Source organism: Somniosus microcephalus, chromosome 11 (assembly GCF_052327205.1).
Source record: "Somniosus microcephalus isolate GS21.2 chromosome 11, FLI_Smic_1.0, whole genome shotgun sequence".
In the NCBI taxonomy this organism is placed as follows: domain Eukaryota; kingdom Metazoa; phylum Chordata; class Chondrichthyes; order Squaliformes; family Somniosidae; genus Somniosus; species Somniosus microcephalus.
Genome location: NC_140997.1, coordinates 38,394,511 through 38,422,502, shown reverse-complemented (window position 1 = coordinate 38,422,502; position 27,992 = coordinate 38,394,511). Strand labels below are relative to the sequence as shown.

The 27,992-nt window shown below is 45.6% G+C and overlaps 1 protein-coding gene across 1 annotated transcript; it reads left to right on the top strand.

Moving 5' to 3' along the window:
- Window positions 1–303: 303 nt before the first annotated feature.
- Window positions 304–27,984, top strand: nthl1 (nth-like DNA glycosylase 1). Its single transcript, XM_086000501.1, has 5 exons — window positions 304–1,138; window positions 3,554–3,724; window positions 6,250–6,409; window positions 22,464–22,569; window positions 23,948–27,984. The coding sequence occupies exons 1-5, from the start codon at window positions 719–721 to the stop codon at window positions 24,111–24,113; spliced, it is 1,023 nt and encodes a 340-aa protein (XP_085856627.1). The 5' UTR covers window positions 304–718; the 3' UTR covers window positions 24,114–27,984.
- The last annotated feature ends 8 nt before the right edge of the window (window positions 27,985–27,992 follow it).

The following is a 27,992-nucleotide window of genomic DNA, read 5'->3' as shown; positions in this document are numbered from 1 at the left end:
TGTTTGTGGGAGCTTGCTGTGCACTTCAACAAGTGCTTAATTGGCTGTAAAGCATTTGGGACGTCCTGCGATCGTGAAAGGCGCTATATAAATGCAAGTTATTTATTTCTAAAAGCCCTACAATTAATGCAAGTTGCTGACATTTGACCAAACCTTCCCTGGGAGTCTGTTCTAGTATTAAAGCCAAATGAGCTAATGTCATTCCACTGACAGGCACTTGGAAGATCTATGCTGACAAGCAGACGCTACATTTGCTGTACCGGTGATAATAAATGAAGCTGTAGCTGTATGTGTAGGGATTGCACAGCAGAGGGAGCAAAGAGTAAACAGTCACTGGGCCCACACTATCGAGGGACATCAGATCAGACGCACGTTCTTGCGTTAATAACGAAATATCATGGATGGGAAATGGCCATTCGGCCCTTGGAGGCTCATTCCCTTCCGTGCTGTGCCTTTCCCACCCCAAACTAGGATGCAGTGAATTGGACATGGGGTTAAAGCTGGTCAGAGTGCGCTGATCCCAATCCCGATTCCCGGGGGAGACCCCGCGCGTGAGCCGAACGTTGCGACTGTCCCCCGAATTGATACATTTCACCAGCGGGAGTTAAAGGGGCCGCGACCCCCCGCCCGGGTCTCCGCTTCCTCGATCACAGAGCGGGGGGTGAGGCAAAGCAAGCGCCATGGCTGCTACTTCGCCTCGGGAGTACTGACTCGGAACATGAGCCGGCGAGTGTGCGCGGCCGCTAGGGGCAGGGGACGGGACCGCGGCTCCAAGTTAGCAAAGAGCCCCAACAGGCTGCACCAGCCCGGCACAGGCAGTGGGAGAGCGGTCTGCAGCGATGCAGAGGTACGGCCCGGCGACCCGATCCAGGAAACGGCCCGAACAGCGACACGAATCCAAGCTGGAGACTCTTCCCCCAGAAACGCACCCAGACGGAAAAGGAAAAGCGTGCAGGCTGTGAGCTCTTCGACCCAGCTCCCGAGTGAGGCGCAGACTGCTGATGATACAAAGGCCAAATGGGAGCCTAAGGACTGGAGAGAGCAGTTGGATAATATCAGGGAGATGAGAAAGGGCAGAGATGCGCCTGTAGATCACATGGGAGCTGAGCAATGCTTTGACAAAACTGCAGCCCCGCAGGTAAATCAGTGGAACCTAACCCGTGTGGTTTTATTTTTTAAAAACTCGCATTTCATGACCTCGGGTCCTCCCAAAATGCTTCACAGCCAATGAAGTACTTTTGAAGTGTAAGAACATAAGAAATAGGAGCAGGAATAGGCCACTTGGCCCCTCGAGCCTGCTCCGCCATTCAATAAGATCATGGCTGATCTTGGGCTCCAAGCCACTTCCCAGCCCGCTCCCCATAACCCTTCAGTCCCTTATCTTGCAAAAATCTGTCTCTCTCCACCTTAAATATATTCAATGACCCAGCCTCCACAGCTCTCTGTAGCAGAGAATTCCACAGATTTACGACCCCCTGAGAGAAGAAATTCCTCCTCATCTCAGTTCTAAAAGGGCGACCCTTTATTCTGAAACTATGCCCCCGAGTTCTAGATTTCCCCACGGGGGGAAACATCCTCTCTGTATCTACCTTGTCGAGCCCCCTCAGTATCTTATATGTTTCAATAAGATCACCTCTCATTCTTCTAAATTCCAATGAGTATAGACTCAGCCTTTCTTCATAAGTCAACCCCCTCATCTTTGGAATTAACCTAGTGAATCGTCTCTGAACTGCCTCCAATGCAAGTATATCTTTCCTTAAATAAGGAGACCAAAACTGTACTCAAGGTGTGGTCTCACCAATACCCCGTACAGTTGTAGCAGGACTTCCCTGCTTTTATACTCCAACCCCCTTGAAATAAAGGCCAACATTCCATTTGCCTTTTTGATTACTTGCTATACCTGCATGCTAACTTTTTGTGTTTCATGCACAAGGACCCCCAGGCCCCTCTGAACTGTAGCATTTTGTAATCTCTCCATTTAAATAATAATTTGCTTTTTTTTTAACCTCGCACTTTCCCACATTATACTCCGTCTGCCAAATGTTTGCCCACTCACTTAGCCTGTCTATATCCATTTGCAGATTCTTTGAGCCCTCTGCACAACTTGCTTTCCCACCCATTTTTGTATCATCCAAAAACTTGGCTACATTACACTCGGTCCCTTCGTCCAAGTCATTAATGTAGATTGTAAATAGTTGAAGCCCCGGCACCGATCCCTGTGGCACCCCAATAGTTACCGTTTGCCAACCGGAAAATGACCCATTTATCCTGACTCTCTGCTTTCTGTTAGTTAGCCAATTCTCTATCCATGCTAATATATTACCCCCAACTCCGTGAGCTCATCTTATGCAGTAACCTTTTATGTGGCACCTTATTGAATGCCTTCTGGAAATCCAAATACACCACATCCACTGGCTCACCTTTATCTACCCTGCTCTTTACATCCTCAAAGAACTCCAGCAAATTTGTTAAACATGATTTCCCTTTCATAAAACCATGCTGACTCTGCTTGACTGCATTATGATTTTCCAAATGCCCTGCTACCGCTTTCTTAATGAAGGACTCCAACATTTTCCCAACGACAGATGTTAGGCTAACTGGTCCATAGTTTCCTGCTTTCTGTCTCCCTCCTTTCTTAAATAGCGGCGTTACATTTGCGGTTTTCCAATCTGCTGGGACCTCTCCAGAGTCTAGGGAATTTTGCTAGATTGCAACCAATGCATCCACTATCTCTGCAGCCACTTCTTTTAAGACCCTGGGATGCAGGCCATCTGGTCCAGGGGACTTGTTGTCTTTTAGCCCCATTATTTTACCAAGTACTTTTTCCTTAGTGATAGTGATTGTCTTTAGTTTCCCTCTCCCTGTGGCCCCTTGATTATCCATTATTGGGATGTTGTTAATGTCTTCTACCGTGAAGACAGATACAAAATATTTGTTCAGAGTCACTGTTGTAATGGCAGCCAATTTGCTCACAGCAAGCTCTCTCAAACAGCAATGAAATACATGACCAGATCATCTGTTTTAGGTTTTGGTTGAGGGATGTTGGCTCGGACACCTGCTCTGGGATCTTTTATGGCCACCTGAGAGGTGGTGGACAGGGCCTCGATTTAATGTATCATCCGAAAGATGGTGTCGCCGACAGTGCAGCACTTCCTCAGTACTGCACTGGGAGTGTCAGCCTAGATTTTGTGTTCAAGTCTTTGGAGTGAGACTTGATCCCACAACCTTCTGACTCAGAGCTGAGAGTGCTACCCACTGAGCCACAGCTGGCACATGATGTCCTTCACAGTCAGATACTCTGCACTTGCTGTTTGGGTTGAGAGACGAAGGTAGGCTTTGTTGGGCAACGGCTGTAGAACCGTAGCCCTGAATCATCACCTTCAGTAGACCAGGGAATGGGAGAAAATGCCCCATAAGTCTCCTTCATCTTAGATATTTATCAAAGGCAAATTTTGAAGCTTAAGATAAAAGTTGAAGGTAAAAATAGAAAAATGTCTGCTTCATATTTATGTTGCTACCGATTATTTTGATCTGTCTTTATGGAATTTTGTAGGTCATGAGGTATCAGGTGCTTCTGTCGCTCATGCTGTCCAGCCAGACCAAAGATCAGGTGACATATGCAGCTATGAAACAGCTGAGAGATCACGGCTTGACTGTGGAGAACATTCTCAAGATGGAGGATAAGACACTCGGGGAACTCATCTATCCAGTCGGATTCTGGAGGGTTAGTCCACCAATACTTGCAGCTTAATTACCGTACTGCAACTGAATATCTTCCCAAATACAGTACCCCGATTTTCATTGTCCCACCATTGGCGGCTGTGCCTTCAGCTGCCTAGGTCCTAAACTCTGGAATTCCCTCCCTAAACCTCGACATCTCTCTCCTCCTTTAAGACGCTCCTTAAAACCTACCTCTTTGACCAAGCTGTCCTAATGTGGCTCGGTATTAAATTTTGTTAGCTAATCGCTCCTGTGAAGTGCCTTGGGACGTTTTACTTTGTTAAAGGCGCTATATAAATGCAAGTTGTTTGAATTTGAGCTCTGATCATTTCAAAGCACTGGTGATTGAGTTTTTTTTTAGTGGTTTGATATTCTGAGGAAAATTCTAGAGCTGATTATATTTTAATATTTAAATCTCTGTTGCCTCTTAATGCCCTGCACTGCTCTGTATGTACAGTGTGTGTACATCCTAGAGCACCTTGCAGGCATTTACTTAGCCTTCCTGCTGGCACTCTCCCTACCCAGGGCCTGTTTCTCATTGGGCCAGCTGGCTTTATTAAATCGTTGGCAGACAACTTTAACCGTTAACACAGTCGTCAATTTTATACTAGACCTCCAATGGCATTGCTCATTATGAGTCCGAGGATTCAACCTATTATAGCAGTTCAGGCGTTATCAACAAATTGGCTTGGTGAGGGTGGGGGTGCCGTTACAGGAAGTAAGTGTGACTTTCGGGTAAATGGAGTTGAGATACAGATCAGCAACAGTCTAATTGAATGGCGGAACCGGCTCGAGGGGCTGAATGGCCTATTCAACAACAGCAACTTGCATTTTTTTAGCACCTTTAATGGAGTAAGACGTCCTAAAGTGCTTCACAGGAATGATTGTCAAACAAAATTTGACACCTAGCCGCATAAGGAGATATTCTACAAAAGCAAAATACTGCGGATGCTGGAAATCTGAAATAAAAGCAGAAAATACTGGAAATATTCAGCAGGTCAGGCAGCACCTGTGGAGAGAGAAACAGAGTTAATGTTTCAGGGTGATGACCTTTCGTCAGAACTGGAAAAAGTTAGAGATGTAACCGGTTTTAAGCAAGTACAGAGGCAGGGAAAGGGGGTAGGGGAAGGAAAGAACAAAAGGGAAGGTCTGTGATAGGGTGGAAAGCAGGAGAGATTGAATGACAAAAGGGAAGACGGTGCAAGGCGAAAGGCGATGTTAATGGGACAAGTAAAGAAACAAAAGATGAGTCTAGAAGAGGTGTAAATAGGAATGGCAGAATCATCAGCAACAGCTGCCGTCCAAAAAAAATTGGGGGCAGAAGTTATGATCTGAAATTGTTGAACTCAAGACTAAAGTGCCTAATAGAAAGATGAAGTGCTGTTCCTTGAGCTTACATTGAGCTTCATTGGAACATTGGAGGCCGAGGACAGAGGGGTCAGAGTCGGAGTGGTCCGGAGAATTAATGGCCCAGAACTTGGTGTCGGGAGCTTGCCGCGCGTGCAAGCCCCCGATGTGCGCTCACCCTGCGCGCCGACATCTGAAACCTGGCCCGCAGTGGATTTCCTTTCAGTGGCCAGGTTCTGATCTCGGCGCGCTGTGCTAACCTGACCCAGCGGCGTAGTTAGTGCGATGTGCCGGCTGGGATCAGGTGAGCACTGTTGAGCCAATCAGGGGAGGGGAAACTTCATTCATAAGTTTGAGAGTAAGAACTGTCAAACTCATGAGAAGTACTGCACCCCAAAACACTACTTAAACTTTAAATAAAATTTAAAAAAACATCCCAATCATTAAATTAAGTATAAATAAGTTAAAAAAAATAATTTAAACAATTTTTTTTTTTGAAAAAAATAAATTTTTAATAAAAAGGGTCTAAAACTAAACTTACCTTATTGTAGATTCTTTAAAATAATAAACCTGTGGGGAAAAAAAATTCTAAATTGCACTAAAACACCACTTACCTGTAAAAATAAATACTTACGTGTGCTTTTTACAAGCGTAAAGACCGGAGGCCTTTACACATGCGCAAATCCCCCAAAACAGAGGAAATCCAAGACGCACGCGCTGCCCCCTACAGCGCACGCGCTAGCCTCTTCACCTCTTGGGTTAGAGGAGAGGAAATGCCGGTTTTCAGCGCATGCACTGTGCATGCTGAAAACCGGCATTTCCTCCGGCCAGACGCGTGAGTACCCCTTCCGTACTCATGCGTTTGGGGAGGAATTTCTGCCCCAATATTCAGACAGGTGACCAAAAGCTGCTGTCCTTATGTGACATGTTCAGGAAGTGCCTGTTATATATACCTGCCTAAGTTATACTGCTGGGAGAATGCTGGCAATTTCAGAAACTCAGCCAGTTGGCAATCCTATCCCCTCCCTTCCCCCCCCGCACTCCCCTCCCTCCTTCCCCCCCACTCCCCTCCCTTCCCCCCCCCACTTCTTTTGAAACATGCTGCATCCTACTTTTCATATGGTGAATGGAAAGATCGCTTTTACCTTTGCATCTTATTCATGATGTGACTTACCCGTGCAGAGCAAAGTGAAGTACATCAAACAGACCACAGCGATCCTGAAGGAGCAGTACAATGGCGACATTCCCAGCAGCGTCAGCGGACTGCTGAAGCTTCCAGGAGTGGGACCAAAGATGGCCCATCTCATCATGAAGTTAGCCTGGAACGACGTGTCTGGCATCAGTAAGTACCTCGGACACCAGTAACAAACAGCATGAAACCAAGGGGTCAGGCTAGGGAGGCCAGCTGCCTGCTATTTTATGGACATTATCGCAGTGCCCCCAAAGCCAGGCGGTTGAGGGCAGTAGTGCTGTAGGAAAGTATAGGGAGACCTCATGGTGTCAGCTGTGGCTCAGTTGGTAGCACACTCGCTTCTGAGTCAGAAGGTTGTGGGTTCAAGTCCCACTCCAGAGACTTGAGCACATAAAGCTAGGCTGACACTCCAGTGCAGTGCTGAGGGAGTGCTGCACTGTCAGAGGTGCCGTCTTTTGGATGAGACATTAAACCGAGGCCCCGTCTGCTCTCTCAGATTGGACGTAAAAGATCCCATACCACTATTTCGAAGAAGAGCAGGGGAGTTATCCCAGGTGCCCTGGCCAATATTTATCCTTCAATCAACGTAACAAAAACAGATGATCTGGTTATTATCACATTGCTGTTTGTGGGAGCTTGCTGTGCGCAAATTGGCTGCCGCGTTTCCCACATTACAACATTGACTCCACTTCATAAAGTACTTCATTGGCTATAAAGCACCTTGAGATGTCCGGTGGTCATGAAAGGCGCTATATAAATGCAAGTCTTGTCTCCCACTCCAACATCACTGTAATGAGACTGATGCTGTATGTGCAATCCGTGCCACCGGGTGGTGCTGTGGTGCACAGACTGAACTCCATGTTCAGGTTTTGATCTGGTGGGCTCCTGGTAGCCCAGTGAAACTGATGCTGTGTGTTCCTGTGAGGGAACGTATCAATAAACAAAACTGCCTGCAATTTCTGATTGAAGACCCTAATGGGTGAAGCAGTCAGAAAGCTCCTTTGCTGCTTGACAGCCATGTTTGAAGCAAAAGCCTTGCACATTCTCCCAGCGCTGTTTGAAGCTGAGCGGTTCTCTCTCGGTTAATAGTCTCTTAAATAATGTGTAATGAATTGAATTGATCATGCAGCTTGTACAGGGGTACAGGTTGATCTTTCTCTGGAAACCAGGTGGAAGAGATGGGCAAATCCTAAGAAATTCCATACGAATGTTAAGGCATAAACTGGTACTGATTCAGTTCAGGGAATGGACCCCTCAAACATTTGGAATTAAGTATGTCAAATGATGAAGAAAAATCTGGTGGATCTTGAATATTAATGCAGCCATTTTGTAAATTGGAGAATTGGCGCGTATACAAAAGCCAGTCCAGATGAGGTGCGGCTGTGGCGTAGTGGGCACCACTCATGCCTCTGTCAGAAGATCATAGTTTCAAGCCCCGCTACAGAGACTTGAGCGCATAATCCAGACTGACACTCCAGCGCAGTGCTGAGGGAGTGCTGCACTGCCGGAGGTGTCGGGACGTCCTAAGGCCGTGAAAGGCGCTGTAAAAATGCAATCCTTTCGTTGCAAGTCTTTCACCAGTTGGCTTTGCAGGTCATGTCAAAAAGATGAACTCTGAAGTGAGCCCCTCCTGGTCACGTAGGCTGGCTTTGTGTCAGATTGACCTCCCAGACTGGTGCACTGCAGCACTGAAAAGCTGACCTTGAGGAGGGAAAGCTTGTGCGCAGACCAGATAACTTTGTTCTGTGGCTTTCCTATGGCTAAGAAAGAACAAAGAAAGACTTGCATTTATCTAGCCCCTTTCACAACCTCAGGACATCCCAATTACAGCCATTTCACCTGTTCTTTTGAAGTGTATTCACTGTAGTAATGTGGGAAACGCGGCAGCCAAATTTGCACAGAGCAAGCTCCCACAAACGGCAATGTGATAACCAGATAATCTGTTTTAGTGATGTTGGTTGAGGGACAAATATTGGTCAGGACACCGGGGAGAACTCTCCTGTTCTTCTTTGAAATAGTGCCATGGGATCTTTTACGTCCAGCCGAGAGAGCAGATGGAACCTCGTTTTAAGGCCTCATCCAAAAGATGGCACCTCCGACAGTGCAGCACTCCCTCAGCACTGCACTGGAGTGTCAGCCTAGATTTTGTGCTCAAGTCTCTGGAGTGGGACTTGAACCCACAATCTTCTGATTCCGAGATGAGAGTGCTACCCACTAAAAGGTTGTTAATTGTCAAAGGTTTTATTCCCTGTGCATTGCTCCTCCGTTGTTGGCACTGCTGCGTTCTATAGCTGTTAAACATTAAAGCCTGATTCCCTGTCCATGTGCCTCTGATGTGTTTCCAGGGAGTGCCGGTTGGGATAGCGCAAGCTGTGCCCCCGGTTACCCCGCCAGCATTCCCAGCTGGCACCAAGCCTCGACAGGAGCTCCTGATCATGGGGATCAGCCGTTAAATCTACAGTGTGGAGACACGGAGGCAAGAGCTTGCTGGTTCAGGCAGGGAGTAGCTGAGTTATACAGAACAGACAGGTTCCAGAGTCAGTCCTCAGTCAGCTGAGCCAGGTTAGTGGTAGAGGTGCTGTAATTGGTGTCAGCGCTCATGGGCTAGGGAGGGTGTAATCGGCCAAGGTTTCCAACCCTGAGCAGAGTGGCATCCCCTGCTGGAAGGACATTTGTGTGGCCGCTGGGCAAGGCAGGGCCACATAGAATTTATAGCAAAGAAACAGGCCAATCAGCCCAACTGGTCTATGCTGGTGTTTATGCTCCACATGAGCCTCCTCCCATCCCTCTTCATCTCACCCTATTTGCATATCCTTCTACTCCTTGTGCTTGTCTAGCTTTCCCTTGCAGGCATCAGTGCTAGTCGCCTCAACAACTCGCTGTGGTAGCGAGTTCCACATTCTCACCACTGTGGGTAAAGAAGTTTCTCCTGAATTCCTTATTGATTTATCAGTGGCTGTCTTATAATTATGACCCCTAGTTTTGGATTCCTGCACAAGTGGAAACATCTTCTCTATGCCATAGAGTCATAGGGGGAAAAATTCGGTTGGTTTGCGCCTCCCGTTAACGTCTTAAGAGGGCGTTAATGGGGCACAAAGCAACTAGCGCCCGGGTGCGGTGATGTTTGCGCTGCTCGCAAAATTGACCAGACATTTTGCGGCGGCGCTAAACACTACCGCCACGATCTCCTGCGCCGGCAGATTGTGACGTCACTTGGGCGTGCAACGCCCTGGACCGGATATTGAGTGGCGCCCCCTGCCTTACCGCCTGACGCTAGCAACGACAGGTTGAAGGGAGCGTTTTGCAGTTGGGGAGGGACTGGGGGAGCGCTATTTAAAGGTGACCGCTTCCTGCCTTATTTTTGTCTGCAATATATTTGCACCACGCATTCTGAGTGAGAGAGAGAGACTTCTGGAGATATTCAACGCTGTGTTGAGTTTTGGGTACTGAGCAGCACTTTGCAGGTTCATTTTGATTTGTTCTTCCTTGCATCGATTTAGAAGAGACTATGGGGGCTGCACTCTGAATCTTTCCCTGGGCCGCTCCATTGTTCTTTCCAGCAGATTTGATGTACAGGTCTCTCCAGGCCGAGATTCAAGGCTGCAATGAGCAGGGTGTGGATGGAGAGCAAGTTCGACCCTCACCTTTAAGAACTGGCCGGCGCCAGTGTGTCTGTGTTCCATTGCTGACTGACATCACATGAGCTTCGCCAGCGCTCTGAGGTAGCACCTCGCTCTTCGGCGTTAGCGCCTTAAGACAGGTGTGTAGCGCCTGATTTAGCGCTCAAATCATCTCCAGGGGCGATAGAAGCCAAGTTTGCAGTCGGAAGCGATAATTAACGCCTGACGCTAAACTTTGCGCCCGGCCGATAATTGCGCCCCAAGCTGGGCGATACCGAATTTCTCCCCCATAGTCATAACGGCACAGAAGGAGGCCATTCAGCCCATCAAGTCCGTGCCGGCTCTCTGTAGAGCAATCCAGTCAGTCCCATTCCCCCGCTCTATCCCCGTAGCCCTGCAAATTTATTTCCCTCAAGTGTCTATCCAGTCTCCCCTTGAAAACATCGAGTGTGTCCGTTTCCACCACTTCCGTCGGCAGTGAATTCCAGGTCATCACCACTCGCTGCGTAAAAAGTTTTTCCTCACGTCCCCAATATATCTCTTGCCCAAAACCTTAAATCTGTGTCCCCTAGTCCTTGTACCATCAACTAGTGGGAACAGCCTTTCCTTGTCTAGCCTATCCAAACCTGCCATAATCTTGTACACCTCTATCAAATCACCCCTCAACCTCCTTTGCTCTAATGAAAATAAATCCAGCTTCTCCAACTTGTCCTTGTAGCTAAGATCCCCCATCCCCGGAACCATTCTGGTAAATCTCCTCTGCACCCTCTCAAGGGCCTTCACGTCCTTCCTAAAGTGTGGTGGCCAGAACTGGACACAATACTCCAGTTGTGGCCTAACCAGCGCTTCATAAAGGTTCAGCATAACTTCTCTACTTTTGTACTCAATACCTCTGTTTATGAAGCCCAAGATCCCATATGCTTTGCTAACCACTCTCTCAATATGTCCTGTCACCTTCAGGGACCTATGCACATTAACTCCCAGGTCCCTCTGTCCCTGCACACTCTTTAAACCTGTGCCATTAAGTGTATAGTGCCTCTCCCTGTTCCTTCTGCCAAAATGCATCACCTCACACTTCTCTGTATTAAATTCCATCTGCCACTTGTCTGCCCATTCTGCTAGCCTTTCGATGTCCGGTTGCAGTCGATTGGTATCATCCTCACTGTTTGCCACGCCCCCAAGTTTGGTGTCATCGGCAAATTTAGAAATTCTACACTGTATTCCAATATCCAGGTCATATATATATCAAAAAAAGCAGTCTACCCTATCAAACCCTTTCATAGTTTTAAAGACCTCTATTAGGTCACCTTTCTCTTTTCTCAAAAAAAGAGCCCCAGCCTGTTCAGCCTTTCCTGATAGTTTTAACCTCTCAGTTCTGGTATTACCCTTGTAAAAGGATACAATGTGGCTGTGATGCCCTTTGGCCAATAACCTGCCGAAACTCGCTATGTAGCCTCGCGTGAATAGGCACTTTTGCAAGGTAGTGAAGGGCAACCAGCAACGTTCCTGTTAACCAGCCACGCAGCTGTCTGGAGGTCCCGAGCAGGCCAATCACCGGCTTTTCAATGGGACATTTTGCGCATGTGCAAAATTTTGAATGAGTCGCACAGTCCACTAAAGGGACCGTGCACACAAAAAACCTAGGAGGAACATTGGCAACCGGCGGTTATGGGTACCTTACCCCAGTGAGGAATCAAAGTCTTTAGGAGGGAAGGGTAGAAAATTGGTGGCAAACTGGAGCTGCTGTGATGTCCTGTCAGGGCGGTGGGCTACTGGATTGGACCCAAGAGAACATAAGAAATAGGAGCAGGAGTCGGCCATTTGGCCCTTCGAGCCTGCTCCGCCATTCAATGTGATCTACCTCAACTCCACTTCCCCATATCCCTTGATTCTCTTAATATTCAAAAATCTATCGATCTCTGTCTTAAATATACTCAACGACTGAGCCTCCACAGCCCTCTGGGGTAGAGAATTCCAAAGATTCACCACCCTCTGAGTGAAGAAATTTCTCCTCAGCTCAGTCCTAAATGGCCGACCCCTTATTCTGAGACTGTGACCCCTGGTTCTAGAACCCCTGCGTCTACCCTGTCAAGCCCTGTAAGAATTTTGTATGTTTCAATGAGATCACCTCTCATTTTTCTAAATTCTAGAGAATATAGGCCTAGTCTACTCAATCTCTCCTCACAGGACAATCCCCCCCATCCCAGGAATCAGTCTGGTGAACCTTCGTTGCACTCCCTCTATGGCAAGTATATCCTTCCTTAGGTAAGGAAACCAAAACTGTACACATTACTCCAGGTGTGGTCTCACCAGGGCCCTATATAATTGCAGTAAGACATCTTTACTTTTATACTCAAATCCTCTTGTAATAAAGGCCAACATACCATTTGCTTTTCTAATTGCTTGCTGTACCTGCATGTTAACTTTCAGTGATTTGTGTACAAGGACACCCAGGTCCCTCTGAACACCAACATTTCCCAATCTCTCACATTTAAAAAAAATACTCTGCTTTTCTATTTTTCCTACCAGTGGGTAACTTCACATTTCTCCACATTATATTCCATTTGCCATGTTCTTGTCCACTCACTTAGCCTGTCTATATCCCCTTGAAGCCTCTTTGCATCCGCCTCACAACTTACATTCCCACCCAGCTTTGTATCATCAGCAAACTTGGATATATTGCATTTGGTCTCTCATCCAAATCATTGATATAGATTGTGAATAGCTGAGGCCCAAGCACTGATCCTTGCAGTACCCCACTAGTTACAGCCTGCCAACCTGAAAATGACCTGTTTATTCCTACTCTCTGTTTTCTGTCCATTAACCAACCCTCAATCTATGCTAGTATATTACCCCCAATCCCATGAGTCCTAATTTTGTTTAATAACCTCTTGTGTGGCACCTTATTGAATGCCTTCTGAAAATCCAAATACACCACATCCACTCGTTCCCCCTTCTCTATTCTGCTAGTTACAACCTCCAAGAACTCTTAACAGATTCGTCAAACATGATTTCCCTTTCATAAATTCATGTTGACTCTGCCCAATGCTATTATTATTTTCTAAGTGCCCTGTTACCATGTCCTTAATAATAGATTCTAGCATTTTCCTTACTACTGATGTCAGGCTAACTGGTCTGTAGTTCCACTTTTTCTCTCTCCTTTCTTAAATAGTGGGGTTACATTTGCTACCTTCCAATCCACGGAAACCGTTGTAGAATCTGTGGAATTTTGGAAAATGACAACCAATGCATCCACTATCTCTCTAGCCACCTCTTTTAAAACCCTAGGATGTAGGCCATCAAGTCCAGGGGATTTATCGACTTTCAGTCCCATTAATTTCTCCAGTATTTTTTTTTAATAATACTAATTTCTTTCAGTTCCTCATTCTCGCTAGACCCTTAGTTCTCCACTATTTCCGGGAAGTCTTTTGCGTCTTCTTCCGTGAAGACAAACACACAGTATTTGTTTAATTTGTCTGCCATTTCCTTTTTCCCCATTATAACTTCTCCTGTCTCAGCCTGTAAGGGACCCACATTTACTTTCGCTAATCCTTTCCTTTTTACATATCTATAAAAGCTTTTACAGTCTGTTTTTATGTCTCTCGCTAGTTTACTCTCATATTCTATTTTCCCTTTCTTTATCAATTTCTTGGTCCTCCTTTGCTGAATTCTAAAATCCTTCCGATCCTCAGGCTTACTACTCTTTTTGACAACATTATAAGCCTCTTCCTTTGATCTAATACTATCTTTAACTTCTCTTGTTAGCCACGGTTGGACCACTTTTCCTGTGTGGTTTTTGTGCCTTAAAGGAATGTATATTTGTTGTAAATTATGTACTCATTCTTTAAATGCTAGCCATTGCTTATCTACTGTCATACATTTTAATGTAGTTTCCCAGTCTACCTTAGCCAACTCGCCCCTCATACCTACGTAGTTTGCTTTGTTTAGCTTTAAGACCCTAGTTTCGGAGTTAACTAAGAATTTTAAATTGAGTTTGAAAATTATTATCATATTATGATCACTCTTCCCTACAGGCCCCTTGACGACAAAGTTATTAATTAACCCTTTCTCATTGCATAATACTAGATCTAAAATAGCCTGTTCCCTAGTTGGTCCCTCAACATACTGATCTAGAAAACTATCTTGCATACACTCTATGAATTTGTCCTCCACATTATTACTGCAAATTTGGCTTGCCCAGTCTAAATGTAGGTTAGGATCAGATCAGCCATGATCTTATTGAATGGTGGAGCAGGCTCGAGGGGCCGATTGGCCTACTCCTGCTCCTATTTCTTATGTTCTTATGTTAAAGTCCCCCATGATTATTGTATTACCCTTGTTACATGCGCCTCTAATTTCCTGATTTATACTCTGCCCTACATTACAACTATTGTTTGGGGGCCTATAAACAACTCCCAGCAATGTTTTCTGCCCCTTGCTATTTCTTAGATCTACCCAAACTGATTCTACTTCTTGATTTTTGGAGCTAAGATCCTTTCTCTCTACTGTCTTCATCCCATCCTTTATTATCAGGGCTGTCCCTCCTCCTTTTTCATTTTGCCTATCTCCTTCTAAAAGTTAAGTATCCTGGAATATTTAGTTCCCAACCTTGGCCACTTTGCAACCACGTCTCCGTAATGGCCATTGGATCAAACCTGTTCATTTCTGTCTGCGCTATTAATTCATCTATTTTGTTGTGAATGCTTCGCGCATTCAGATATGGTGCCTGTAGTTGACTGATGTGGGGGCAGGGGATGGCAGGTAGGAGCCAAACAGTCAGAGGGTGAGTACCTGCTCAAATTAGGTCACAAAACAGCTGTAACAGAGGGCAGGGAACGCAGGAGATGCTGACTTGCTCCAGGAGCTCCCTACTTCTTTTATGTGAGAGGGACCACAAGTCTTCTCACCAACTCAACCACACGCACAAAGTTACTCCCATCGAGCACCGTGCAGCAGTAAACAGTGGAAAAGAAAGAAAGAGCGAACTTGCATTTGTATAGCGCCTTTCCCGACCTCTGGATGTCCCAAAGCGCTTTACAGACAATGAAGTACTTTTGAAGTGTAGTCGCTGTTGGAACAGAGCATTGCAATCGCAGCAGAGCTCATCTGTTCTCGATTGGGCTGTTCCAAGCATTCTCCACACAGCAGATAAGACAGTGGGTGGTGCGTATCTGCATTAAAAAAAAGTATGGGCTCCGAACAAAATGTTTTGCCAGCAGAAAGTGAGCAATTTTTCAACACAACAAACCCCTTGTCCTCCATGGAAAAATTCCAGGTCACATTCTCCACAGGAAAAAGACCGGTAAGCTTTCTTTTCCTTTTTGGAGGACTGTGCAAATAGCTAGGTTAAGAGTATCTGTTATTGTTTTCTTGTTTCTCCTTGGTTGTGTTTGGGGCGGCGGGCGAGTTTTAGCAGTGCAGCGGAAGTATGTTACGTCGTGGTAAGGCCGGTTCTGCAGCTTGAGGCTTCCGTCAGACAGATTCCCGGGAAGAATAACACTGACGCACGTGCCCTCGCAACACGATGAACACGAGCATTCGGTGAAGGTCAGCTGTTTTAAAATTAGAAATGACACTTTTTACTCTCTCGCAGCCATAGCAGCTGCTAGCCGATCCATGTAGATCCAGTGCCTCAAAAGAAGGCTGTTTCACACACTCTCAGCACTCTCCAATCCTGCCCTACCTCCAGTTTTCTTTCCAGGCAGATTTGAATAAATCTGGGAATGGAGTTTCCGCCAGCAATCTCGGCGCAATCTGGGCAGAATCGGCTGAACTAGTGCAAAAGATCGGAGAGTTTTAAGCGTCTGTGAGTTAGGCCCAAAACCACGCGCGCGCTCGAGTTTCCACCATCTTTTAACCTGGCTCAAGATTCAGTTCGCCGGATCAGGCGAGTTTCCGCTGATTGCATTGGTTCAGGAAGGCTCTTCAAATGACGTTCATTTTCTTAGGCGCACGGGCACTTGTAGGCACGTTTTTAAAGACTTCTCATATCAAAAAAAATATTTAATTTACTAAGAAACCGACTGGTGTGCACCAATGAAAGTGGTAAGTGGTTCAGTATAGTTTTTTGTGAATTCATTTTCAGTGATTTTAAGTCAGGTTACTCACAGGTGGGAGACTGGGCCCCAGTGTTCCCTGTCATTTTTGTTTTTTGGTGCGCGGGCCCGTTCAGTCTTCCGCACATGTGCGGCAATTTCCATTGTAAAGCCAGTGAGCGGCCTGCGTGGGGCCTCCCGACAGCGGGGCTTAGCTGGACACGCTTATTAAAAATGCTTATTTTTGGTGATAAACCCATTTTCAGCTGCATTGATAAAACTGCACCAGGCTAACACCCTTCAATCCATCAAGGAATACTTTTTAATGGGAAGAAAAATAAATAAGCGATTACCGTATGTTCTATTCCGCGGCCTGATTGCGCTGGTTCATGGAAGATTTTGCGTTTGTGATTATGTAGATGATTTTTAGCAGAAACTTGAACTGTAACCTTTTGGGCGCAATTTCACATAATCGTGTCTTTAAAAGAAATGCAGGTTGAGACACAAATTCATTGGCAGTAGATTCTAACTGGAAGAGTTAAGTTGGCTTCTTGTTGTAGCTCAGCAGCTAATTTGTCGACTGAACAGATAGATAGATAACAGATACAGTAAACTCTTGTTTAAACGGCACTTAATCATCCGAAATACTTTAATAACCGGCAAAATAGATAACCGGTAATCTTGCCGAATCCATCCAGCACTCGTTTTGCCGAGTCCGAGTCTCCCGCGGTGGCCGAGTTAGTCAGTGGTTTTTATTTTTGTTTGTGTTAAAAATTGCCTTGGTAGGTATACCTCTGTTATCCAGAATTTCTCATCAACCGGCACCACCCTGGTCCCATAGGTGCCGGATAAGAAAGAGTTTACTGTAGATAGAAGAACCGCTTTGGATCTAAGAAAGACACATTTTCTTGCCTGTCTAAACTTGCAGATCACAGTGAGTTAGGAGGCACAGTAAGTCGTGTGGATGGGAGCAAAAAGTTACAAAGGGACATAGACAGATTAAGTGAGTGGGCAAAACTATGGCAGATGGAGTTTGGGGAAGTGTGAGGTCATCCACTTTGGATCCAAGAAAGAAAAATCAGAATACTTTCGTCATGGTGAGCGTCTAGGAACTGTGGAGGAGCAAAGGGATTTGGGTGTCTGGGGGCACCTGTACAAAAAGGCGAGTGGAATGTTGGCCTACGTCTCGAGGGGGCTGGGATACAGTGGGGAGGTAGTTATGCTTCAGTTGTACAGAGCCTTGGTGAGACTCCATCTGGAGAACTGTGTTCCATTTTGGGCACCGCACCTCACTGGGGTACAGCGCAGATTCACCAGAATGATACCAGGGCTTGGAGGGTTAAATTACGAGGACAGGTTGCATAAACTTGCCTTTTGTTCCCTTGAATTTAGAAGGTTGGGGGTGATCTAATCTAAAATGATAAAAAAGGATTTGATGGAATGAATACAGATAAACTATTTCCTCTGGTGGGAGAATCCAGAACAAGGGGGCACAATCTTAAAATTAGAGCTCGGCCATTCAGGAGTGAAATCAGGCAGCACGTTTCACACAAAGGTAGTGGAAATCTGGAACTCTATCCTAAAAGGCTGTGAATTCTGAGTCAAAGGTAAAAAGGGTGGTGGGGTCGCGGTACAGGTAGACTATCCTTTATCCGAAAACCTTGGGACCAGCCGTATTTCGGAAAATTTCGGATTTCAGAAGGTATTACGGGGCAGCACCCCGTAAGCCACCACATTAATATTTCTGCAGCGAACCTTATGAACACCTGTATTCACACTGAGTGGGATAAATAAAGACTATATTGAACCAGTGAGAAAATATTCCTCTGGTTACCCATGCTTTCTTGCTCGCATAATAATGCACAGGTAAATTGCATACACCTTTCAAACATCTCGGATGTTGGCTTTTTCCAATCACTACCAACTTTAACTTGTGTGTGCCTGCAGCATTGGCACACCCAAGAACAGTCAACCTGTCCTTAGCGTCCTTAAAACCTGCTGGTGCACTCTCATCAGCCGTTGCTAATGTTTTTCTAGGAACGTAGCGCCAGAACAGAGCTGTTTCATCAGCATTGTAAATTTGTTCAGGACCGAGGTTTTCATCAGATATTATTTTGGCAAATTCGTCTGTAATTTTCAGCTGCTTCATGATCAGCAGAAGCTTTTTCACCACAGATTTTCAGATATTTTATACCATGACGCTTCTTAAATATATGCAGCCAACATTCTGAATATTCACACTCAACTTCAATGTTCAGTTCTTCATGGTATATTCTAGCTTGTTTCATGACCATCAAACCAGTCAGTGGCACACGTTCACCTCTGCGTTGTCGAATCCACTCAATCAGTACACGGTCAAGATCTTCATTTTTTGCTCTATGCAATGTTTTCCTACCTTTTATTAGTTTAGGGTCATCACTGTCAGTTTAAAACTTCAACAACTTGTCTTTCTGTTTCTTTAAGTCATATATGGTGGTAGTTCCCACACCATATTCTTCAGTAAGATGGCGCACAGACACACCACGATCAAGCTTCTGCAATAACTCCACTTTCTGCGATATCGATAATGAGAGATGCTTCCTTCTCTGCTTCTCACTGTTACCCATAGGGTATCTGCAGCTCTTTTTAGCATTTTCACAAATCGTACAAAACCAACAAATATCAAAGAGAGCAGCAGGCGCACGTGTGACAGCGCTGAGACACAACTGACGCCTCACACCTGCGTGGGTCAAGCATCGGCCGCGTCGGGTCATATTTTGCGCCACTCGGGTCATGTGCGCACGACTTACGCTCCACGAAAAAACTTTCGGTTTTCAGAGGTTTTCAGTTTTCGGAAGTGCGGATAAAGGATAGTCTACCTGTATTGATTAAAGAAACTATTACAGCTGTGAGGAGGGATGATATGTTGGAAGGATCATCAAACGAGGCCATATGGGTCGAACTGAAAAACAAAAAAGGGGCGATCACACTGCTAGGAGTGTACTACATACCCTCAAACAATGAGAGGGAGATAGAAGAACAAATATGTAGACACATTTCTGAGAAGTGCAAAAACTATAGGGCAGTAATAGGGGATTTCAACTACCCCAATATTAACTGGGATAAAATTAGTGTGAAGGGTATAGAGGTTGTGGAATTCCTAATATGCATCCAGGAGAACTTTTTTAGCCAGTATGTAGCAAGTCCAACAAGGGAGGGGGCGGTTCTGGACTTAGTTTTAGGGAATGAAGCTGGGCAGGTAAAAGGCGTATCAGTGGGGGAGCATTTTGGTGCTCGTGACCATAATTCTGTTAGATTTAAGGTAGTTATGGAAACAAGGATAAACCAGGAATAAAAATTCTAAATTGGGGAAAAGCAAATTTTGCTAAGCTCAGAGGGGATTTAGCCATAGTGGACTGGAAACAGCTACTTGAAGGTAAATCAGTGTCAGCAGTGGGAGGCATTCAAGGAGGAGATCTGGAGGGTTCAGACCAACTATGTGCCCTTAAAGAAAAAAGGTGGGACCAACAAATCTATAACCCCCTGAATGTCTAGGGACATACAGGGTAGGATAAAGAAAAAAAGGGAGGCGTATGACAGATACCGAGGGCTAAATACTCCAGAATCTTTAGAGGAGTACAGAAAGTGCAGGGTGCAATTAAAAAGGATATTAGGAAAGCAAAGAGAGAGCATGAAAATTCTTGGCAAGTAAAATCAAGGAAAACCCAAAGATGTTTTATAAATATATTAAGAGTAAGAGGATAACTAAAGAAAGGGTAGGGCCTATTAGAGATCATGAGGGTAATCTGTGTGTGGAGGCGGGAGACGTCGGTAGGGTTCTTAATGAATACTTTGCGTCTGTTTTCACAAAGGAGAGGAGCGAAGCAGACATTGCTATCGGGGGAGGAGTGTGAAATATTAGATGAAATAAACATAGTAAGAGAGGAAGTATTAAGGGATTTAGCAGCTTTAAAAGTGGATAAATCCCCAGGCCCGGATGAAATGTATCCCAGGCTGTTAAGCGAAGCAAAAGAGGAAATAGCAGAGGCTCTGACCATCATTTTTCAATCCTCTCTGGCTTCAGGTGTGGTGCTGGAGGACTGCTAATGTGGTACCCTTGTTTAAAAAGGGAGAAAAGGATAGACCGAGTAATTACAGGCCAGTCAGCCTAACCTCGGTGGTGGGAAAATTATTGGAAAGAATTCTGAAGGACAGGATAAATCTTCATTTAGAAAGACACGGATTAATTAAGGATAGTCAGCACGGATTTGTTAAGGGAAGGTCGAGTCTGACAAACTTGATTGAATGTTTTGAGGAGGTAACAAGGAGGGTAGATGAGGGTAGTGCATTTGATGTAGTGTATATGGACTTTAGCAAGGCTTTTGATAAGGTTCCACATGGCAGACCGGCCACGAAGTTAAAAGCCCATGGGATCCAGTGTAAAGTGTCAAGTTGGATTCAAAACTGGCTCGGAGACAGGAAGCAGAGAGTAATGGTTGATGGGTGTTTTTGTGACGGGAAGGCTGTTTCCAGTGGGGTTCCGCAGGGCTCAGTACTAGGTCCCTTGCTTTTTGTGGTATATATCAATGATCTAGACTTGAATATAGGGGGTATGATTAAGAAATTTGCAGATGATGCTAAAATCGGCTGTGTGGTTGATACTGAAGAAGGAAGCTGTAAACTGCAGGAAGATATCAATAAATTGGTCAGGTGGGCAGAACAGTGGCAAATGGAATTCAATCCGGAGAAGTGTGAGGTAATGCATTTGGGGAGGGCTAACAAGGAAAGGGAATACACATTAAATGGTAGGACACTGAGTAGTGTAGAGGAACAAAGGGACCTTGGAGTGCATGTCCACAGATCCCTGAAGGTAGCAGGCCAGGTAGATAAGGTGGTTAAGAAGGCATACGGAATGCTTGCCTTTATTAGCCGTGGCATAGAATACAAGAGCAGGGGGGGTTATGGTTCAACTGTATAAAACACTAGTTAGGCCTCAGCTAGAGTACTGCATACAGTTCTGGTCACCACGTTACAGGAAAGATGTGATTGTACTAGAGAGGGTACAGAGGAGATTTACAAGGATGTTGCTGGGAGTAGAGAATTTTAGCTATGAGGAAAGACTGGATAGGCTGGGTCTGTTTTCCTTTGAACAGAGGAGGCTGAGGGGAGACCTTATTGAGGTGTATGAAATTATGAGGGGCCTAGGTAAAGTGGATAGAAAGGACCTATTTCCCTTAGCAGAGGGGTCAAAGACCAGGGGGCACAGATTTAAAGTAATTGGTGGAAGGTAGAGGCAGAAACCCTAACCACATTTAAAAAGTACTTGGATGTGCACTTGGGATGCTGTAACCTGCAGGGCTACGGACCAAGGGCTGGGAAGTGGGATTAGGCTGGATAGCTCTTTGTTGGCCGGCGCGGACATGATGGGCCGAAATGGCCTCCTTCCGTGCTGTAACTTTCTATGATTCTATGAACTGAAAATCTCAAGACTGAGGTCGATGATGTTCAGTTAATTGGGATGGTCTGCTGAGAGAATGGTGAGGAAGGTCTAGCCAGCTAGTTGTGCGCTAAGTGCTGCCCGAGCCCATGTAAGCCATGGTCTGTTTCAATGCAGAAACAGACTAAAAACAGGTGTATTTTGCTCACTGAGTCAGGGCCGTGTGGTTTACTAGTTTTCTTATTTATGAAGTGAGCTTTGATTATATTTGTTCACTTACTGTCTACAAGATGCAGTGCAGCAACTCCCAAACCTGTGACCTCTACCACCTAGAAGGACAAGGGCAGCAGGCGCATGGGAATACCATCACCTGCCGGTTCCCCTCCAAGTAACACACCCATCCTGACTTGGAAATATATCGCCGTTCTTTCATCGTCGCTGGGTCAAAATCCTGGAACTCCCTCCCTAACAGCACTGTGGGAGTAACTTCACCACATGGACTGCAGCGGTTCAAGAAGGCGGCTCACCACCACCTTCTCAAGGGCAATTAGGGATGGGCAATAAATGCCGGCCTTGCCAGTGACGTCCACATCCCAGGAATGAATTTTTAAAAAATTCATATTTGGCCTCGTCTCACTGAGGTGTTTTCAGTCTGCCTACTGGAAGATTGGAGAAGTGCGCGTGAGGACAAGTGTGAAAGACACGGGGGTCATTTTAACCTAACTCGCTGGACGGGAATCCCACAGGATCAGGTGAAGCTCCGGTTTTACAATATTACTCGGCACTGACTTCGGTCAGATGCGGTGTAAAACCAAGGTTGCACCCGACCTCGTCAGTTTCCCGACCGGCGGGTTAGGTTGCAGTTGCCCCCACAATATCCCGTTCAGATCCTTGCTGTTATGTATGGTTAGATTTTGGGCAATGCGAGCTCATTCTTGACTGCAAGACGCAGCGGCACTTATGGGGGTGGCCAGCACTGGTGAACCCGAGAGGATATATAACGCAGACCCAAAACTTGTAAAATGGCGTTGCTGTTTAACTTGGTTTGCGGTCCATCCTTGGCCAGTATTTAATCATGCCCCAGCACCCATCTACTTCTAGCTCACTTAATCCTCGTCCGTTCGATTTTGCAGGTGTAGACACCCACGTGCACAGGATCTCAAACCGACTGAAGTGGGTCAAAAAAGAGACCAGAACCCCGGAGGGAAGCAGACTGGCGCTGGAAGAATGGATGCCACGGTAACTGGGATTGGGGCAGAGACGTCTAAATGCAGCATAGCGACAGATAGTGCTTGTAGCGCAGACAGAGAAGTGCTGAGTGAAGGTGGGTTGACACCATGCAAGGGGTGAAGGAATCAGGCAAAACCCCTCACACACACACACACACTCTAGAGTAACAGTCGAGTCGGTATCAGAATTGGTAGAAGTTCATGAGCAGGTTACCTGTGGTAGGGAATAGTGTTTGGTTTGGGGCGGAAGAGGGAGGAATTACTGAACCAAAGGAAGTTGGAAGTACTGGAATAATTGCACAATCCTCAAGTTGTCACTTGCGATGTTCTGAAGTAGCGGCCTATTCGCAAATACTGAACTAGAGGTGCACTAAACAGTCACCCCGCCCCTATGAGGTTAGAGATGTGGGTTTGTGTCTTTTTGTTTCATTCATTCTCGGGATATGGGCATCGCTGGCGAGGCCAGCATTTATTGCCGTGCGTAGTTGGTCTTGAGAAGGTGGTGGTGAACCGCTGCAGTCCATGTAGTTACTGTTGTGATTTAGGAAACGTGGCAGCCAATTTGCACACAGCAAGGTCCCACAAACAGCAAGGAGATAGATGTCTAATTAAACTGCTTTAGTGGTGTTGGTTGAGGGATAGGTATTGGCTGGGAGATAGGTGAGAACGCCCCATCTATTCTTCAAATAGTGCCCGTGGGATCTTCTACGTCCACCTGAGAGGGCAGACGGGGCCTCAGTTTAAGGTCTCATCCGAAAGACGGCACGTCTGAAAGTGCAGCACTCCCTCAGTACTGCACTGGAGTGTCCGCCTGGATTATGTGCTCAAGTCTCTGGCGTGGGACGTGAACCCACAACCTTTTGACTCGGAGGCCTGTTTTAATCCTTTTGCAGAGTGTAATTATTTCTGGTTGTTGCCTTCCCTTGCTCACCGACAGCAGGCTGAGTATGGAATGGCTCTCTGCACACACGCTGGTGATCGGAAATCAAAATCTGCCGCCCTCCTCTTCTGAAGACATTTAATTTGGCAACGCAACAGAATCTAGCAACGCATCGCACTGGGTACAACCAGCTCACACAGTCAACCTCACACTGTCCCTCCCGATCCATCCGACGCCCCTTTCTCGCTCCATCTCCCCCCAAATCCATCCGCCACCCCTCTCGATCCATTCACCCCCCTCAATCTGTGACCCCCTCTCCCGATCCGTCTGCGACCTCCCACCCAATCCGCCTGCGACCCACCTCCCTCTATCAGTCCGCGGCCCCCCAACCCCCTCCTGTCAAACAGTCCCCTGGCTCCAGCTCATTTCATGTTCAGAGTGAATGCAGCTGATGGTTTTAGGATCACATCATGAGGTACATTTATTTATCCCCCTCTTTCTCTTTCAGGGACCTCTGGAGCGAGACCAACTGGCTGCTGGTGGGCTTTGGTCAGCAGATCTGCCTGCCAGTGAACCCTCACTGTGCTGGATGTCTCAACAGAGATATCTGTCCCACGGCCAAAATCAATCTTAGGAAAACAAATCCCAGGCTTCCTCCCAACTCTCCGCAATAGCTTTGCCAATAGCAGCAATAATTAAATCCTTGTGTTTAGATGTTAGAGCGCGGTATAAATTATTCAAAGGATGGGAGATGTTTGTCCCAAAGTCAACTAAAACAAAACTGTATCTGATGATATTGATGGATTCCAGTTGCTGGTGGAGCATTGAATACAATTGAATGATGACGTTCCCAGTGAAAGCAGCCTGCAGGTCCTAAAGATGCATCTTCAGGGCGACCGGGTATCACAGCCTGGTGACAAGTGCCCCATACTGACACCGCCAGGCAAGTCTCGCACGCTAATCTGCAGTTTCACCAATGTTCAGATTCCTCACTGGTAAACCAACTGTTTGAAATTCTACTGACTGCTACTTCTAGCTCGCCGGTTAACGCATGTGTGTTAAATTATTTTGTTCTCTATGCTTCAATGGGTTAACGGCTTTAACTAGTGCGCGCAGAAATTTAACTGAGCACGTTAACCAATGTTTTGAAAGTAGAGTTTCAACTATCACTTAGCGCCCCTAATTATCTTGTGGTTCGGTGTATGTTTTTGTTTAAGCAAGCAGAGGTACCCTTGACTGACGGGCCGCTCTTTGGCCAGTGTTCTTAGAAATACAAGGACAAACATTTTTTTTTTTCTCTTTCTTTCCCTCTCCCTTGTTACAAGTTACTCTTCTAGTGTCAGGTCCTCATTTTTTTCATTCCCCAGCTGAGAGGGTCACACGGCAGCTTCCCTGTCCACAAGCTTCTGTAACAGTCTAATAGGAGGAGCATGTGAGCAACTTGCTGTGATTTGCCCAGTGGAAACCACCCCCCCCCCCCCCCCCCCTTCTTATTCTGCAGTGATCCATTGGAGACTGGAAACCTCAGTTCCTTCCACTGGTGTTTTGATTTTAGCTGACTGAAAGAAAGAACTTGTGTTTATATAGCGCCTTTAATAACCTCAGGATGTCCCAAAGCGCTTTACAGCCAATGAAGTAATTTAGAGTGTAGTCATTGTTGTAATGTAGGAAACACGGCAGCCAATTTGCGCACAGTTAGCTCCCACAAACAGCAATGCGATAGTGACCGGATCATCTGTATTAGTGATGCTGGTTGAGGGATATATATTGGTCAGGACTGATGACCTTCTGCGATGTACTGCAGAGGTATTTGCAAAAAGTATGTCAGTGACATTTAGTGACAGTGAAAGGCCATTATATTCACTAACCTTCCCACAATTGTAATTTATGAAGAAGAATTCAGTCTCTAGCATCCAAGATTCTAAACCCCCCCCCCACACCTTATCATTAGCAAAGCGAGGGACAACCCAAATAGTTGAGCACCCATTTTCCAGCCAGGTAGGTACTGCCCGAATTTACCAAGACCTGTAGAGCTGGGAATTCGTTCTGCCATCTCTCGTACTCTAGTTGACATACTTCAGGGTTGGAGGATTGCACAGATCTTTGGCGGTTTGGAGAATTTAAGTCTGAAAACTAATAGGACTGTTTTTGGAAGTGGATGGGTGGGTTGATAGTTCACATGGCAGAGATGCTTCACTCTGCACAGTGCTGACTTTGTGATGTGCCCTCTCCGTGCACCCTTTTCCATTCAGCACTGACTGAGCCCAGCACTTAGTTCACTCTCTTTCCACTCAATAACAGCTCTGTGATCTGACCACTCGCCTCACTGTTTCCAGCGAAGAAACATCCGAGACTTGCTCCTTACAGTAAACAGGCGCCGCAAGGCAAATGGCCAGAAGGGGACAAGTTAAAGCACAGGGTTCTAAAAGGTTCGGAAGCAGCCTGGAAGTTAAGCTAAAAATATCCATCTTCTAGTGTAGTTACTTTGCCACAATTGTGTCAGCATTCAATGATTCCTCTGTCCATCCTCCTCCCAAGAAAAGACCAAGCTAGAAATGACTGGACAATATCGGCCAATGTTTATATGTCATTATTCTGTCTACTATGTTAAGAGATGACAGGCAATTTATTCATTAAAATACAAGACAGAGGCATGTCTTAACACATTAAACGTTCTTCCGCCGGTATCACCAGCGCTGATTTCTGGCCGATTTATTTTATTAACTGGTTGGACTGTCTATATTCTGCTAGTCCTAGTTAAGTTCAATCCAATGCAGGTTTGTTAAACTACCTCCAGTACCACAGCTCCAGGACCACTTCAAACACATTAACCAGTACGAACCACCGGAAAGCCATAATACAACAGGTGTGATGTACATCCCGTACAAGTTCGAGGGTAGGGACAATTAATTCAATATCGTGGAATGAATCTACTGGTTGGTACTGACTTGTAACAGATGTAGTGCCTGTGAATGGGATTCTTCCCACCGTTCAACATTAATGCACACAGATGTGAAAAGAACATTTATGTAGTTCTGCTTTTATATTTGTAACACATTACCTTGTATATGTTTTATACTTGCCCTTGCATATTAAGCAACCGTACATGCATAGAGAGCGTGCTGGGCCTATTGAGAGGAGCTAAGTAACCAAATCTCTCCCCAGTCCCTCAATTTAGCTATCTCCTGTTGTTTAAGACAGCACCAGTTATTTAAGAAACCTAGAAATATTTTGGGAAAAATTTGCTTTAAAAAACATATACACATATATATTGGAGTTGGCAGAAGAAGCCAATCTAATGATTTGGAGCACAAGTAATTGTGCACCCAAAGTGTGTGCGGTGACTGGTGTTCTAAAACCGATTGGAGTCCCTGCAGCCAAGGAAGATAATAAGCAGCTTGTGCGGTTAGTGTGCACAGAGGCCCAAAGGTTGAGATCTGGGGTGTGTACAGTTGGGAATACTGTTCAATATCTTAACGCTCCGCTGTGGTCCAGCTCCCCAGTCAGGGAGAAGGGGGGGAGGCGTGTGTAATATTATTTAAAGTCAACTGGAAGGAACAGTGCTGTCAAACTGTAAAAGCCCCACTTTGTGTGGAAACAGAAGATTGTAAAAATGAAGATAAAGGGACATAATAAAAGTTATTTTTTGAAAATTTCAATACAAGATTTATTTTTTTAAAAAGACGTGCATTTATATAGCGCCTTTCACGACAACCAGACGTCTCACAGCCAATGAAGTATTTTTGAAGTGTAGTCACTGTTGTAATGTATGAAATGTACTAATTTTCTCAATTTAACCAACTCTTGGTGTATTACTTTTGTTGATTACTCAGTACAGTAGTCCTGCTCTATAACTTGTAACTCTAACATTTTTTTAATGCTTCCGTCCCATATTATGACCTGGTTGCAATCGATATACAAGATGTGTTACCTCAAAGAAAAGACTTGCATTTCTATAGCGCCTTTCACGACCTCAGGATGTCTCAAAGTGCTTCATAGCCATTGAGGTACTTTTGAAGTGTAGGCACTGTTGTAATGTAGGAAACACGGCAGCCAATTTGCACAACACAACCTTCTCGATCCGAATAATTCTTTGTTCTGATTTTCCACCAGTGAAAATGTAGCTTCCATTCTTGTTAATGAGAAGCCTGTGTGAAGGGCCAAAGCCTGTAGTGAACATCACCATCAAAGATAGCAGTAGGAGAGAAGCTAAATAAATTTAGTTGTACTTGGTTGACTTCAAGCTTGTATTGTGAAAGCCTGAATTGTAGGAGAAAGGGAAGACCAAGGGAGGCAAGAAGGTCCATAGTTTGGAAACCCCAGGAAATAATGAATGAGAGTATGAAACAGAATTACATAGAATTTACAGCACAGAAACAGGCCATTCGGCCCAACTGGTCTATGCTGGTGTTTATGTGCCACAACGGCCTCTTCCCACCTACTTCCTCTCAGCATATCCTTCTATTCCTTTCTCTGTCATGTACTTGTGTAGCTTCCACTCTAAGGCATCAATGCCATTCACCTCAATTACTCCATGTGATAGCAAGATCCAC